Source organism: Bos indicus x Bos taurus, chromosome 2, assembly GCF_003369695.1.
Source record: "Bos indicus x Bos taurus breed Angus x Brahman F1 hybrid chromosome 2, Bos_hybrid_MaternalHap_v2.0, whole genome shotgun sequence".
In the NCBI taxonomy this organism is placed as follows: Eukaryota; Metazoa; Chordata; class Mammalia; order Artiodactyla; family Bovidae; genus Bos; species Bos indicus x Bos taurus.
In genome coordinates this window covers 91,054,316-91,070,814 of record NC_040077.1, presented here as the reverse complement: position 1 = coordinate 91,070,814, position 16,499 = coordinate 91,054,316, and the positions used below count along the sequence as shown (strand labels likewise).

Here is a 16,499-nt window from a genome sequence, read left to right as displayed (position 1 = left end):
TTTCACTATATATATATGGATAATTTATTATTTAAAATTCTTTAGTTTTTATTTAATATTCATTTTCATAACATGAAAATCTGATAGGTCTTTTCACAGGAATGCAATCCTACTCTTTTACTTCATAGCATGTCACAGTGGAAATTAAATAATTGTTTCTTCTGTATGTCTCGGCCCTGTGGGAGCGTCTGTGACTGTGAGGGCGTGCGGGACTGTTGCCCCCCTCACTGTCTCACGTATCTCTGCCACCTACCAGCGCAGGCACTCAGTCAGCACTACCTTGAGCATTTCTCCCAAGCAATTATGTTGCATGTTTTCTCCCAGTTTGTCATTTGTCTTTTGACTTTTCTTTTAGTTGTTTTTTGCCATGAAAACAATTTAAACATTTTATATAGTCAAATTTATTCATCTTTTGTTTCATTGGATCTGGATTTATGTCCTATGCAAAGCCCAGGTTAGAGGAGTTCATTTGTGCTTTCTGCTGCTGCTGCTGCTTTCTACTAGTATTTATATAGTTTTTTTTTTTTAACGTTTAGATCTCCAATTCATTTGGAGTTTATTCACGCAAATGGTATTGGAACAATGGATTGAATGTTATATTTTTCCAAATGGCTATCCTTTATTTTTTTAAACGCCATCTTTGCCCCAGTAATTTGAAATTAACTTCCACTCATATGCTAGATTTCTATACGTATTTGAGTCAATTTCTGGACTTTCTTTATAGCTTATAGATGTGTCAATGTACCATTGCCACATTTTTTATTTAAAGGCTTATTGTCTAGCTCCATAAGAAAGTTTCATCGATACTTTGTGATCACATTAAATCTGAAAACTGACAGGTTGATGATGTCAAACAAGGGGTATCTTTCTGTTAAAGTTTACTTGTATAGCTTTCATATATAGTCTTTTTATGTAGGTTTTGAACATTTCTAGTTAAGATCATCTCTGAATATTTTCTTTTATTGTGATTATAAATGACATTTTCTTTCCATTTCATCTTTAATTGGTTACTATTTTGTGTATATAAGTGCTATTGATTTTTACATATTAGTTTTGTATCCTGCTACCTTGCTAAATTTGTTTATACTTTGAGTTAGTTTTATGAGTGATTTTCTGGAACTTACCAGGTAAACCATCATGTCTTCAGCAAATACAGATAGTCTTGTTTTTTCTTTAATAACTCCTGTGACTGTAATTAAGTTCTTTTTTTAAATTGGTTACTACCTCCAGAACAATGTGAAATAATAGCAAGCATGTCCTGATCTTGGTGTCAGTGCCTGTTTCTGAATTAATTAAGATGCTAGCTTTTAGATTGAGGTATATAATTTATAATGTTAAGTATCCACACATTACTGTTTTCTCAAGAGATTTTATTAGGAATGGTTGCACACCCACTCCTTGTTGAATTTTGCTAGCAGCTTTCTCAGCATCTCTACCAGTGATTATTTGATGTTTGCTCTTAAATACATTAAGATGGTGAGCTATATTAATAGGATTCCAGTTAGAAATCCAGCTTTGTCATTGTGCATTGTCTATTGATATTTTATTTACTATGTTTACATTGATATTAATTTCCCTGTGAAAATATCTCAGCCTGTGATTTTTTTTTTTTAGTTTTCTTCTTTGTGGAAATTGATCAGTTTAACCTTTTTACCTGTCCTGGGACCAATTTTAATAAGTTATATTGTTCTCAGAAATTATTCATTTTGTCTGGGTTTTCAGATTTATTTGCATAGACTTGTACAAAATCTCTCTTGATTTTTTAAGTTTTATTGGGATATAATTTAAATACCATAAGATTCACCCATTGTAAGTATAAAATTCAGTGGCTTTTAGTAAATTTATAGAGTTGGGCAACCATCACAATTGAGAATTAGAATATTTCCATTACCCTCCAAATTCTCTCATGCTTGTTTGCAATTATTCCTTGGTCCCCTCCCTGACTCCCACCAGACTAGAGCAAATTTTCATCTTGTTGAATTGAGAAAGGGGGGTGGAAAGGAATGGTTCTTAGTTCAAATACTATAGTCTTTCATTCTTTCTGAATTGTAATAGATGTTCTTGTGTAAATGTTTCTTCATTTGAAGTATGTCCTTAGAAAATTTCCAGAGATTTTAAAATTATTTTCACCAGTTACTTAAAAACTGATGTGCAGGTCCCTAGACCTCATCATTCTGTCATGCCAGAAGCCTCTTTGATTTTTATTGATAAATGTAGTCATGATTTTTCTATTAATTATTATTTAAATACCCCATGGGTTATGATATGAAACGTCTTCTTTATCACTATTTTTCAGAAATTACATTCACCTTTCAACCAGGAGTTGTTTAAAAGAAGGTATTAAGAACGTGCAGGCAGAAGAGCCCTTTAGTTTCTGGTTTCATTAAAAAACGGTCTCATTTTTTTCCCTTAAACTTTATTTAAGGTACTAATTTAGTAAGTTTTTGTTTCATTCATAAATATAGGAGTCACAAGACCAAATACAGTTGACACTTGAACTCAGTGGGGGTTCTGGGCCCCCATCCTCCGACAGTTGAAAGACCTGCCTATAATCGACTGTGGTTGTTGCTGAGTTGCTAAGTCATGTCTGACTCTTTTGTGACCCCATGGACTGTGGCCCGCCAGGCTCCACTGTCCATGAGATTTCCCAGGCAAGAAATCCCACTGGAGTGGGTTTCCATTTCCTTCTCCAAGAACTGTCTCATTTTATTTCATTATAATCAGAGCATGTTGTTTGTAATATCTCTATTTTAAGAAACTGATTTGTGTGTGTGCCTTAGTTACTAATTTCCATGAATTTTCAATGTGTGCTTCAAAAGAAGGTATATTTTCATTAGGGTTTGTATATATTCAAAAACAACCACAGTAGAACCTCCCCAGCAGTCTAGTGGTTAAAACTTTGTATGCCCAATGCACGGGGTGCAGGTCTGATCCCTGGTTGGAGAACTAAGATCTCACCTGCTGCACAGCATAGCTGGAAAAAAAAAAACTACTTGTTGATTATGTTGTTTAGATCTTTTACATCTTTACTTCTGTCCTCTTGGCCTGTTTTTTAACTTGGTATATTATAGTCTCCTATTATTAGCTTCTGTTTTTCCTCGTGTTTCCTGTAGTTTCTGTCTTACACAGGTGGTTGCTTAGTTATTTTATACATAAGTATTTATAGCTATTAATTTCACTGTGAAATGTCATTTTGATTTTTCAGTTCAGTCACTCAGTCATGTCCAACTCTTTGAGACCCCATGGACTGCAGCACACCAAGCTTCCCTATCCGTCACCAATTCCCAGAGCTTGCTCAAACTCATATCCATCGAGTCGGTGATACCACCCAACCATCTCATCCTCTTTTGTCCCCTTCTCCTTCTGCCTTCAGTCTTACCCAGCATCAGGGTTTTTCAGTGAGTCTTTTCTTCACATCAGGTGGCCAAACTATTGGAGCTTCAGCATCAGTCCTTCCAGTGAATATTCAGGACTGATTTCCTTTACGATTGACTGGTTTGGTCTCCTTGTAGTCCAAGGGACTCTCAAGAGTCTTCTCCAACACGACAGTTCAAAAGTCCAACATCACAGTTCTTCGGCGCTCAGCTTTCTTTATAGTCCAACTCTCACATCCATACAGGACTACTGGAAAAACCATAGCTTTGACTAGATGGACCTTTATCAGCAAAGTAATGTCTCTGCTTTTTAATATGCTGTCTAGGTTGGTCATAGCTTTTCTTCCAAGGAGCAAGCATCTTTTAATTTCCTGGCTGCAGTCACCATCTGCAGTAATTTTGGAGCCCAAGAAAATAAGTCTGTCACTGTTTCCATTGTTTCCCTGTCTATTTATCATGAAGTGATGGGACCGGATGCCATGATCTTTGTTTTTTTGAATGTTGAATTTTAAGCCAGATTTTTCACTCTCCTCTTTCACTTTCATCAACAGGCTGTTTAGTTCCTCTTTGCTTTCTGCCATAAGGGTGGTATCATCTGCATATCTGAGGTTATTGGTATTTCTCCTGGCAGTCTTGATTCCAGCTTGTGCTCATTTTGCATGATGTACTCTGTATATAAGTTAAATAAGCAGGGTGACAATATACAGCCTTGATGTACTCCTTTCCCAATTTGGAACCAGTCTGTTGTTCCACATCTGGCTCTAACTATTGCTTCTTGACCTGCATACAGATTTCTCAGGGGGCAGGTAATGTGGTCTGCTAAGTTGCTAAGTCACTTCAGTCGTGTCCAACTCTGTGCGACCCCATAGACGGCAGCCCACTAGGCTTCTCTCTCCCTGGGATTCTCCAGGCAAGAATACTGGAGTGGGTTGCCATTTCCTTCTCCAGTTGTGGTCTAGTATTCCCATTTCTTTAAGAATTTTCCACAAATTTCTTTAAGAATTCTTTAAGAATTTTGATATGTAGCCTACCTAATTAGAAATTGTCTTCACATAAACTTCTAATCACTTTATTTGTTAAAATTATGTTAATAAAATATGAGGATGAAACAAACTTGATTTGCTGTATATCCTACTCTTATTTCCTTGAAAAGATAAAAGCCATTTTGTTTTTATGTTCACTCAACAGTTGTAAAAGATTTGCCAGTAGATTCATTGGAAGATGATTTTGAGAAGGAATTCTCGTTTCTGAACAGCCTTCTAAGTCCTGGTTGTTGGAGTGCTGGTGAATCTTCCCAGGAATGCCAGGCTGTCTTTGGAAGCCCCAAGGCCAGTCTCACGTGCCAGGAGCCTTCTGGGGGCTCTGAGCCTCTTGCTCACTCCGCAGGATTCCTTCCTTCACAGCTCTTTGACCTTGGCCTTCATGCTGCTGGAGCTTTCAACAGTAAGTGTCTGTGCAATATTTGGATACCCCTGAATTGCTGTATATTTGTGAAGCAAAACTAGGTACATGTGGATGCTGAAATCAACAAGGAAACAAAGTTAGCTTCAGTACTGCTAGATAAAATCTTCAGTCACACCAATCAACAAGAAAAACAACAACAAAAAAAGAAAAACAACAGATATCACTGGTGTCTGTCAAGGAGAGTGAAACAAAGGCTGTTTTCCTGCCACCTCCCCTAAACCCCATATTTTCTTCATTGATTTTTCCAGGTATCTTCTCTACATAGAAAACCAGTGTCTTGTTTAAAAATTCTTGATCTGCGAAGTTATCCCTGCCTAGGGCAGGTGACACTGTTTCTTCCACCTAGCAAAACTTGATGCATTCTCTTCCTGTGAGCTCAGAGATGACAAAAGAAAAGGGAACAACTCCGGAGCTGGTTCCATGACAGCCTTCGGGGCAATGCGGTGGGAGTGGAGGGCTGTGTGGAAAGCTGGGAGCAGGAAAGGGCCACCTGCTTTGTTTATATGTCAGGGAGTCTCTCCACTCACCTGCTGTTCCACCGTCCTGTGTCCAGCCCAACGCCTTAGGAATCGTACTGTTCCCCACTTGGATAATGGTTCCTAAGTCCTATCAATTACATTTCTAACCTGTGTCTCAGATTCCCACTCCTCTTCCATTTAGAATGTTGTTTGGTTTCCTGGGTTACTGTGACTCCACCTAACATGTCTCCCAAACCCTAATTATATTATGGAATATTACCCTGGTACAAAGATTGGAGGACTTTTATTAGATATTTTTCCCTTGTTTTTCTGTTGTTATTTCCCACTTGATTAACAATGCATAATTCATTATTTCTCTCCCCAGGCTGGGCCTCCCATGGGGGATTAGAATTTCCTCTGTCACACATTGATAACCAGCCAGTGCCTTCACAGAGTCCAAAGAAATTAACAAAGTGTAAGTTACTTATTTACATTATCTGCCATCATAATAAGTCAAATTCAAGTAAATTTAGAAAAGAATCATTTTATAGCCTTTGCCTCATATTGTCCAAAAAATTATTTTGTTAATAATGAATTAAAATGAAAGCTGTATTTGGCTGTCCCTCACTGTGGAAAGCAGTGACTAGACTTTGTGGGCTTGCCATGGTAAACTTCATCCTCTACTTCAGTCTTTTATGTTTTGTGTTAAAGTCTATTGATAATGGATAATGCCATTAGAATAGAACATGCTCTGTGTGCACAGGATGCCTGTTGACAGAGAACGCACTCAGGCTTATAGCACAGGACCGGGTACATAGTAATTGCTTTCGTATATGGAGTACTCACTGTATTTTGTCTGCAGAGCTGGTTCATGTTGTAATTACCATGTAGGATATACATAGAAAATAGACCCATTCCCTGTCTTACAGGATCTTATACATATTAATCCTAGTCACTGACGTTGACTTAACTTTTTAATTGGACAGAATTTCAGACACACAGAAATATTTCACAAATGAAAATGGCACAAAGAACACCTTCATGCAGATTTCCCTGTTGTCGGCATTTTATCCCATTTGCTTTATACAGGTGTGTGTGTAATGCACGCGTTGTTTTATCTGAACCACTTGTGGGTAAGTTACATGCACCATGACCCTTTCCTCCTAAACGCTGCAGCTTGTGTTTCCTGAGAGCAGGTATATTCTCTTGCACAACCACAACATGGCTGTAATGTTAGGAAATGTTAACACGCGTTTCTATAATCTACTAAGTATTTGTATCTTATGTTTGAGTTGACCAGTAATGTCCTTTATAGCACTGTCCTGAGTCTGCCTGGCAGGGCAGGGGGTAGGGGGAGTCTGTGGTCATGTAATGTATTCAGTTGCCATATTTCATTAGACTCTTTTAATCTGAAATTTTTCCACAACTTTTGATTTTTTTGGACATGGGCATCTTAAAAGAATATTGTCTTTCTGCTCCACTGTTGTTTTTAATAGAAGGCTCCTTATTCAGTTTGATTTGAGGTCTCCTTGTAATTAAATTTAGGTTGTTCGTTTTCCTGAATATCTAGTCAGATTATCCTGACTAGAACACACATAGGTGATGTTCCTTTCTCAGTGTTTCACAGCTCAGAGCTGTCCCTCTCTCCCTTAGGGGTGTCACGTTGACCACTCACCCAGGGAGCTGTCCAGGTTTTCTCCTATATGATCACTATTTCGTTCTGTCCTCCCTGACAGTTACTGAGCAGTCTGTGGGAAGACACTGAAACCTGGGACACGTCCTGCTTTTCTGTTTGTCAGAATTTCCACTTAGGTTTAGCATCTGTTTTTGCTTTTTGCCTGATTCAGCCTGTCCTGTTACAGGTGAAAAGTGATGATTTTCCAACCCTAGCACTCTCCCCACACTTTTTTAAAAATTGTAGTAAAAACACAGAACAAAATCTAGCATCTTAGCCGTTTTTAAGTGTACAGTTCAGTAAAGTATATGCACATTGCTGTGAAAAATGTGAAACTTTGTACCCGTTAAACAGTAACTTCCTGTTCTCTCTTCCCAGCCCCTGGTAACCAGCATTTTACTTTCTGTTTCTATGAATCTGACTACCTTCACACCTCATATAAACAGAGTCCTGCAAGTACTTGTCTTCTTGTACCTGGCTGATTCCACTTAGCGTAATGTCCTCCAAGTTCATCCGTGTTGTAGTGCGTGACAGGGTGTCCTTCCTTTTTAAAGTTGAATAATATTTCATTGTATGGATATACCACATTTTGTTTATCCACTCATCTGTTAATCACATTTTTTAAACAGCCTTATTGACATATAATTCACATGCCATACAATTGGCTTCTTCCACCTAAGATCATGGCATCTGGTCCCATCACTTCATGGCAAATAGATGGGGAAACAGTGGAAACAGTGGCTGACTATTTTTCTGGGTTCCAAAATCACTGCAGATGGTGATTGCAGCCATGAAATTAAAAGACACTTACTCCTTGGAAGGAAAGTTATGACCAACCTAGACAGCATATTAAAAAGCAGAGACATTACTTTGCCAACAAAGGTCTGTCTAGTCAAGGCTATGGTTTTTCCAGTGGTCATGTATGGATGTGAGAGTTGGACTGTGAAGAAAGCTGCTGCTGCTGCTGCTAAATCACTTCAGTCGTGTCCAACTCTGTGCGACCCCATAGACGGCAGCCCACCAGGCTCCCCCATCCCTGGGATTCTCCAGGCAAAAATACTGGAGTGGGTTGCCATTTTCTTCTCCAATGCATGAAAGTGAAAAGTCAAAGTGAAGTCGCTCAGTCGTGTCCAACTCTTAGCGACCCCGTGGACTGCAGCCTACCAGGCTCCTCCGTCCATGGGATTTTCCAGGCAAGAGTACTGGAGTGGGGTGCCGTTGCCGTCTCCTAAAGAAAGCTGAGCACTGAAGAATTGATGCTTTTGAACTGTGGTGTTGGAGAAGACTCTTGGACTGCAAGGAGATCCAATCAGTCCATCCTAAGGGAGATCAGTCCTGGGTGTTCATTGGAAGGACTGATGCTGAAGCTGAAACTCTAATACTTTGGCCACCTGATGCGAAGAATTGGCTCATTGGAAAAGACTCTGATGCTGGGAGGGACTGGGGGCAGGAGGAGAAGGGGATGACAGAGGATGGATGAGATGGCTGGATGGCATCACTGACTCAATGGATGTGAGTCTGAGTGAACTCCGGGAGTTGGTGATGGACAGGGAGGCCTGGTGTGCTGCGATTCATGGGGTCGCAAAGAGTCGGACACGACTGAGCGACTGATCTGACTGACTGACCTGCCCGGTGCTGTGTGTGCTTAGTCACTCAGTTGTGTCCAATTCTTTATGACCCCATGGACTGTAGCCTTCCAGGCTCCTCTGTCCGTGGGGATTCTCTAGGCAAGAATACTTGAGTGGGTTGCCATTGTCCTCCTCCAGGGGGATCTTCCCAACCCAGGGATTGAACCCAGGTCTCCCGAATTGCAGGCAGATTCTTTACCGTCTGAGCCACCAGGGAAACCCAAGAATACTAGAATGACTGGCCTATCCCTTCTGCTGTAAGCAGAAAACTATCTCTTATTCCCTATTTACATATGTGTTCACTGTCAGAATGGATTCATACTTTTTCTGTGGTTTATAATCACTGCTGTTCTTAATCATTTTGGTTCTCAAATTGTCCCCATGTTGACCAGTGGGAGCACTTTTAGGCTGACATCTAAATCTTTGTAGTATCAATATTTTAAAATTTTCAAACCATTTCAGACCTACAGAAAGGCTTGCAAAAATCGTACCAAATATTCCCATATTTTCCCACCTAGATTTCAAAAAATGTTACCATGTTTGCCTTATTCTGTGTGTGCAGTATATGTAATTTTTTGTGAACTGAAATTATTCTGAGACTTAAATAGCAGACGTAATGCCCTTCACCGCTAAAAACGTTAGCATCTGTTTCCTAAGAAGGACATCCTTTTACATAATCACAATTTAGTGATCAAAATTGGAAATTAAACATTACCTTACTACTGTTATGCAATCTATAGATCTTATTCAGATTATTTCAGTTGTTATAAAATACAGTAGTGTTACAAATTATATAATGTATTTTATAACAAGAGAAAAAGATATTTTCCTAGACCAATCCAGGATCCAATGCAGGATCACACTGTATTTGTCGTCAGGTCTCTTTAGCCTCTTAATCTGGGACAGTTCCTCAGTCTTTGCCTTCCATTGTTGTGGCTTTGTGTGTGTGTGTGTGGTTAATTTTGTAGAATATTCCTCGAATTGAGTTTATCTGACGCTGTCTCATAGATTCAGGTTATGCATTTTGTCAGGACTAGCAGCACAGGAATGACGTTGTGTGTTCTTAGGAAACCATACCGGGAGGCACACGGTGCCTCTCGTGCTCCGTTGCTCACGATGTTATTAACTTCGATCACGTGGTTAAGGCGGTGTCTGCCAGGTTTATTCACTATCAAATTACTATTCTGTTTTTTCCTTTGTGATGAATAATTATCATGTGGAAAAATATTTTGAAACTGTAAGAATGGGTTGTTTCTCATTACCAAAGTTTCTCCCACTAACTCATCATTCCTTGATAATTCCTGCATGAAACGTCTGTTACTGTGGTTGTTACCAGATGATAGGTTTCTGTTTGGTCATTCCTTCTACGTTTACTAGTTGGCGTTCTGCTGTACAGAAAAGCTTTGTCTTGTCCTCACTTTTACTTACTTGTTGATATGTATCATTGTGGACTCATGGAATCCTATTTTATTCTTCCTAATACTTTGGGATAAATCAGTTGGGGAATCTGTCAATTCCAAGCAAATCACAGATTCACAGCAGCCAATTCTGAATACAGACACCCTTAGGGATTCAGACTATTTAGTTTTCTCTTTTTAAACTCACTAAAACTTAATTGTGTTTAATCATTAAAAAAGTGAGTAAATTTTACCACTGAACAGAAAAAAGCTGAGATACTGAGAATACTGCTATTTGCTTATAATCCTTGAGGCTTAGTGGGGGGAAAATAGGGGGAAAAAGCTTTCAGCAAAAAGCTACAATAAAATTAAACCTTAGAATTTTAATAAAAATTAAAGTTCTTAACAATTTTAAAATTCACTCATTAAGTACCCCCCACTTCATTAGTCATTAGTGAAGTGAGGTGAATCGCTCAGTCATGTCTGACTCTTTGCAACCCCATGGACTATATACAGTCCATGGAATTCTCCAGGCCACAATACTGGAGTGGGTAGCCTTTCTCTTCTCCAGGGGAGCTTCTCAACCCAGGGATTGAACCCAGGTCTCCCACATTGCAGGTGAGTTCTTTGACTAGCTGATCCACCTTAAGGAAATGCAAACTAAAACCAAAAATGCAATAATACCATTACCCACCTATCAGAACAGCTTAAATAAAAACTGAAAACCACTCATGCTAACAAGGATATGGAAGAACTTGGACACTACTTGTGGGAGTGTAAATTAGCATTACCATTTGGAAAACTGGCAGTTTCTGCTAAAACTGAAATACACGCACCACAAGATGCATGTACCTTTCCACTCCTAAGTACTTTTCCAACAGAAATGCATTCAACTGTTAACCAAAATAGATGCAAAAGGATGTTTTGACAGCACTGTTGCTAACAGCCCCAATGGTATTTATTTTATCTGTGATGCTGGGTGAGAGGTTGGGTGAGGGTGGTGTGAGTAGTGACCGGAGGGTGCCAGCTTCTAAGGAGTGGTCATGTTCTGTTTCTTGATGTTGGTATTTTTATGGTTGCTTTTACTGTATGAAAATTAGTTATTTAGGCTCTTTTTCTCTATACATGTGTGCGTGCTAAGTCGCTGCAGTCATGTCTGACTCTGGGCCACCCATAGCCCAGCAGGCTCCTCTGTCTAAGGGATTCTCCAGGCAAGAATACTGGAGTGGGTTGCCGTGCCCTCCTCCAGGGGATCTTCCCAACTTAGGGAATCGAACCCACGTCTCTTATGCCTCCTGCACTGGCAGCTGGACTCTACCACTAGCGCCACCTGACTCACTCACTCACCCTCTACTTGTTGTCCTCTAAGAATCTCTGTAGGCAAGAAAAGTGCACAAGGAAAGCCCCCATGAAAATAACGTAATTAAGACCTTCATTTCCCACTGTGACAGATAAATATAAAACCATGCCACATTTGTAGAATACTGTACGATTTTTGTATGCTCATCAGAACCTGTCAACAGCTGTTTGAGGGAGTTCAGGTGTTAATGAAATGATCAAATGTCCTGCTTGACACTGTTCTTCAAGTTTAATTATTAAAAGCCCCGCCCCGCCCTACTTCCTCTCAAGTATCCTGGTTTAATAATAAATTATATGATCTTTACAAATGAGGAAGCAAGAGGACCCAAGGTTAAATGACTTGCTCATTATTACTTATTAGTAGGTACACCCAGGACTCAGAGCCAGAATTTTGTGTGGGCATCACTGACACTACCTTGGGGTTCCCAGAAACAGAACTGGATACACAAAGCTGCCTTTCACTCTGTCCGGATCCCTGAGGCTTGGGATCCCCACAGCCCAGTCTCCAGCCCCCTCCTCTGTGTAAAGTGATAGCCATGCTTGTAAGAGAGGGTTGCTTTAGCCTCGTGAGTTGGATTGCCTTCCGTCCTCTGTCCACTGCGTCTCTGGTCTCATATGTAACCTTCGGATTGTCCCCTGAGTCTCAGCCCTGCTTTCTGGACCCCCTGGCCTTCTGAGATGACCCACTGTCCATGCCACTGAACAGTCTTTCACTAGCCCCAGCCTTCAGCATAAATGTATTATTCTTGACTATCTGCCCATTACTTGTAGATTATCCATATATGCAATTTTCCATTCTCCACAGGGAGAGAGTTGGTTAACAGGAAGTTGTATCTGAGACATAATTCACTCCATATTTATCAAAAATTTGTAAAGTACACGTGGAAAAGACAAAACAACTGTAAATGAAAAGGACAACTGCTGAGAGACAGGATTAGGGGATTGTTTCCTCCCTACATCTATATTTTAAGATTACTTTGATAATAAATATGTATTCCAAGCACTAAGTTTGCAAGTGTAGGAACAAAGGTTACTTTTAACCTTGAGCCTTATCTGAGAGTCTTCTATTACTTCCTGCCTTTTCACTTTTAATCAAGTCCTTCTCAGAGCAACATGCAATTAGCTTTCCAAATTATCCTCAAGGAGACATAATCGATGTTTATTCTTGTCAGTTGTCTTAAATTTGATTCAAAAGAAGCAGCATCTACTTTAAAATTATAAATGTGGTACAGTGATGTGATTTTTTAAAAATCTGGGACTCTTCAATGTGTTGTTTTTTTTTTTTTCTTTTTTACTAGCTCCCAACAGTGGTAACCAAGACATGTCAGCCTGGTTCAATCTATTTGCAGACTTGGATCCACTTTCAAACCCAGATGCTATCGGACACTCAGATGATGAACTTCTTAATGCTTGACTGAAGTTACGATGCCACTTCAATGGCCTTGAGACTCCAGTTTTGCAACTTACTGCCTTAGTGAAAAGGAGTTTATGTTGTCACTCACATATGAAGACATTGTGTTTGCAAATTTAACACTTGACAGCCAACTTTAGACAGATGGTAAGGACCAACCACATTTTTATACATTAAGTGTCTATTTAATATATTGTATTTGCAGCAGTTGGTAATATATGTAAAACTTTACAAAACTATTGAGTCTGAAATTGATACCAAAACTTAGTAGGGATTGGGTTTATTTATTTGGAAAATCTTTTATGTATGAGTTGCCTTGCTGGCTGTGAGATTTCTATATATAGATAAAGGACAGCATGTAAACTGGGTTGTGATTTGCGGTTGGTTTTTAAATAAAACACTGGCAGGGGGGATTTTCTGTTGTGGAACATAGCACTAGAAACAAGACTAGTTTTGTCTTTAGAAAGGCAGAATAAGATTTGAGAACTCAGTTTTCTTTGATGAAATCACAGAGAAACTTGGTATTTGTTCTCTCCACTTGGAGGCTAAAATGTAGTATCTCAGTTCTTTTCCTTCATACAAAATCATGGACACCCTCCAATTTCATTATTGAATTTTTTGGGGAAAGTAGCAGGACGAGTTATTTGCTAAGTCCACCCTCTGTAGAAACAGAAAATTCTCTTCCCATCTTATAAACTACAGGACTGTCCAACAGTATTTCAGACGTTGTACTTCATTTTGTCTTCAGGCCTAAGTCTTCACACACTGCCGTCACAGTGCCCTGTATTCACACGCTGCCTGAAAGAAGACCAGGGAGGATACTCCCTGGGCAACTGGCAGTCGTATTCCTGCAACCACCCGGAAACGTCTACTTGAATGAGGGAAAAATCTGATTAACTCACCCTCGAACAGATGTGCAATACTTACCCAGTATTTCTTAACATGATTTAACCCAGAATACTTTCTGGCACAGTTACAGAAAGCTCTATACCATCAGTAAAGCAGTCTTTCATTTTTCCACTTTTCTGTGGGTGACATCAGCTGAGGTTCTGTTTGATTACTAAGGACAAACTTACCCTTGGAAGGTTTAGAGTCTTAAGTATCAGAAGGCAGGTCCTTTAATGGAAGTTGAAGTATATGCTGATACAAGCACAGCCATTGTAGACACAGTCACTGTATGTCCTGTTCTTTCTTCCTGCCCAGCCTTAGTTCTGAGGCAGTTCACCCACTGTCCTGTTTCATCATCGTCCAGTCCATTGTATCTGCATAAGTGACCGTGTTCACGAACATGTTCACAGCAGATTTCACTATACTCCTAGTTCCAAGCAAGCTTAACTATTATTTACAGGAGAATTGCTTGTAATCTCTGAGTCACTGTATATAGAAAAAACATTTTCTTAGGAGTGACTAGGGCAGGTAAATCGCAGTCCACTTCCCATCCATAGCAGTCTGGCCTAACTACGATCTGAACCGCCCACAGGGTCTTTGGAAAACCACAACTGTGGTCAAGTAGTGGCTGGCTAGAAAGACCTTAACTGAGGGTCAGGAATATGGACTTAAAAGAGTCTGTAAAACTTTCCTTAAAATATTTTCACGTGCTTATTCATATTTACTTGGTTTAACCCTTAAGCATTTTGTAACTCTCCCTTTGTATTCAGTGACATTTGCCAGTGCAGTACATTGTTCCACCAAAATCCATCACCAGGGTCATGATTATGAATCACAATCTGAAGTCTATACCCATGGTCACTCTGAGCTCTCAACTTTGGGAGTACCTCAGAAAGTGTTAATTGTCTTGAGTTTTGCCATTTTTCTCTTATTAATTCTCACTAATGCATTAGTTAAAAAATACTTGAATAGCTCCCTCACATCCATGCAGAGCAGTCCTTGTTATGGCGTAAACAAAGAGGAAAACCAGTACTCTCCCTAGGCCTAAATCCCTGACAGTGGATGTGGGGGGGATACTGCCCCCCAGTTTTCCAAGAGCAAAGGTTATCAAAAAATAGAAACATATCAGAATTTGTATTATTCAGTTCTTAGTTTCTCTAACATTTTTGCTTTCAACAGAGTATCCATTTGCTCCTTTAACCCAAAAGCAACACTGCCTTAGAAAGTCCAGTTATAACTTCAGCAAGTCTAATGACTCCATTTTTGAAGTGCACATTTAAAACTTTATTTTTCCTCAAGGTTAGTTATTTGAAGCTCAATCATTAATTTAAGAGCCAGAAACAGAAATTTGGCTGTATTACACTTAAAATAGGTATAATAGCAAACCAAGCACATATTCAGTTGGGAGTGAAAGGAAAGGACAGGATAAACACAGAACAGAAAGGTGGTCAGTTGCTATTTGCTTAAATCTAGAACCACCATTCAATAAATAAATGAATTAACCTTAACCAAGGGTGAGCTGAGAACAACTCTTATCAAAATAAATGAATGCTTTTTATGTTGAGTGGGGGGGGATAGCTATCTTATACTTTTTAATAGCAGACAAAAATGCATTTAAACTTAGAAGAGCCCCCAGAAGAACTAAAATTTGCCTAATCTTTCTTCAACCAACTTTAGGGCAGATTAAGATCAAATTGGTGTGACTTTGTATTTTTTGAAATCTTTCATTAAGTGTAAAACATAACTCTGATATGATTAGAAACAACCTGTTTTAACAAAACAGGTTTCAGTATTTGCACAATGAAAAAGTGTTTGTATTTCAGACCATCTGGAAATGTAAAGGTCTTAACTGTGTACAAACAAAGGAAGTTTGAATGTGCTATTTTTCTGAGCCTCTTTTATTAATAATAAAACTATAAGATGGCATTAAAAAGTTTATTTTCTAAAGTGTTCAATACAAATCTAGTTGTTGTTTCCCTATTCAAAAACGTTGGTTTTTACCTCAGGACCATAGTAGTAAGAAGGTAGTTTGAATGATACAGATACCACAGAATGAAAATAAAACCAGGGCAATTAATATCCTTGTGAGACTGATTCTTTCTATTTCATGCAGGAGGGACTTTGTAAGATATGGGAAATAACAGAATGTGTGTTCTTTGTGTAAATACTGTTAGTAACAAAATACAGAATACTAAACAGCAAAGTTCTGAGCCTGGACGCAATAACCAGTGAAATATAAGCCATATTATTTAACTTGATTTGCTGACAGGAGGAATAGAAAGCCAGGATTAACTGATCCAGTTACTTCTATCTTCCACAGCACTGGCAGGGCCCTGCATTTCCTTACCTTGAGCAGTGAAACACACCCAGAATCTTGGGATGTAGACATTAAACTGGGAAACTTTAACTTTACATTAAACTACAAACTTTAACATATTAACCAATTCAGCAGTACTGAAAGTAATGCATTTAAAACACACAACAATAAGGGTTCGTTTAAATATACCAAAGAAAACCTAAAGAGCAGGATGGGAAGAAAAATGCTTATTGTTAGGATGGGTCACAGTCTATCTTCTCCCATGTTTTATGTGCAACTTAAAAGAAGACTAAACAATATAGTGAAAATGAGTATACTACCCAAAGCAATCTATAGAGTCAATGCAATCCCTATCAAGCTACCAACGGTATTTTTCACAGAGCTAGAACAAATAATTTCACAATTTGTATGGAAATACAAAAAACCTCGAATAGCCAAAGCAATCTTGAGAAAGAAGAATGGAACTGGAGGAATCAACCTGCCTGACTTCAGGCTCTACTACAAAGCCACAGTCATCAAGACAGTATG

At 39.0% G+C, this 16,499-nt stretch overlaps 1 protein-coding gene across 8 annotated transcripts in view; it reads left to right on the top strand.

The window, feature by feature from the left end:
* Positions 1-15,735, top strand: part of ICA1L (islet cell autoantigen 1 like) — a 58,676-nt gene extending 42,941 nt beyond the window's left edge. For 6 of the 8 annotated variants that reach the window (XM_027564640.1, XM_027564676.1, XM_027564669.1 and 3 more), the window contains 3 exons: positions 4,563-4,817; positions 5,682-5,771; positions 12,654-15,735. In XM_027564640.1, coding sequence (XP_027420441.1) covers positions 4,563-4,817; positions 5,682-5,771; positions 12,654-12,769 — 461 coding nt within the window. In that variant the 3' untranslated portion in view covers positions 12,770-15,735. The remainder of the gene's footprint in view (positions 1-4,562; positions 4,818-5,681; positions 5,772-12,653) is intronic. The other 2 variants (XR_003514892.1, XM_027564661.1) reach the window with 2 other exon arrangements.
* The last annotated feature ends 764 nt before the right edge of the window (positions 15,736-16,499 follow it).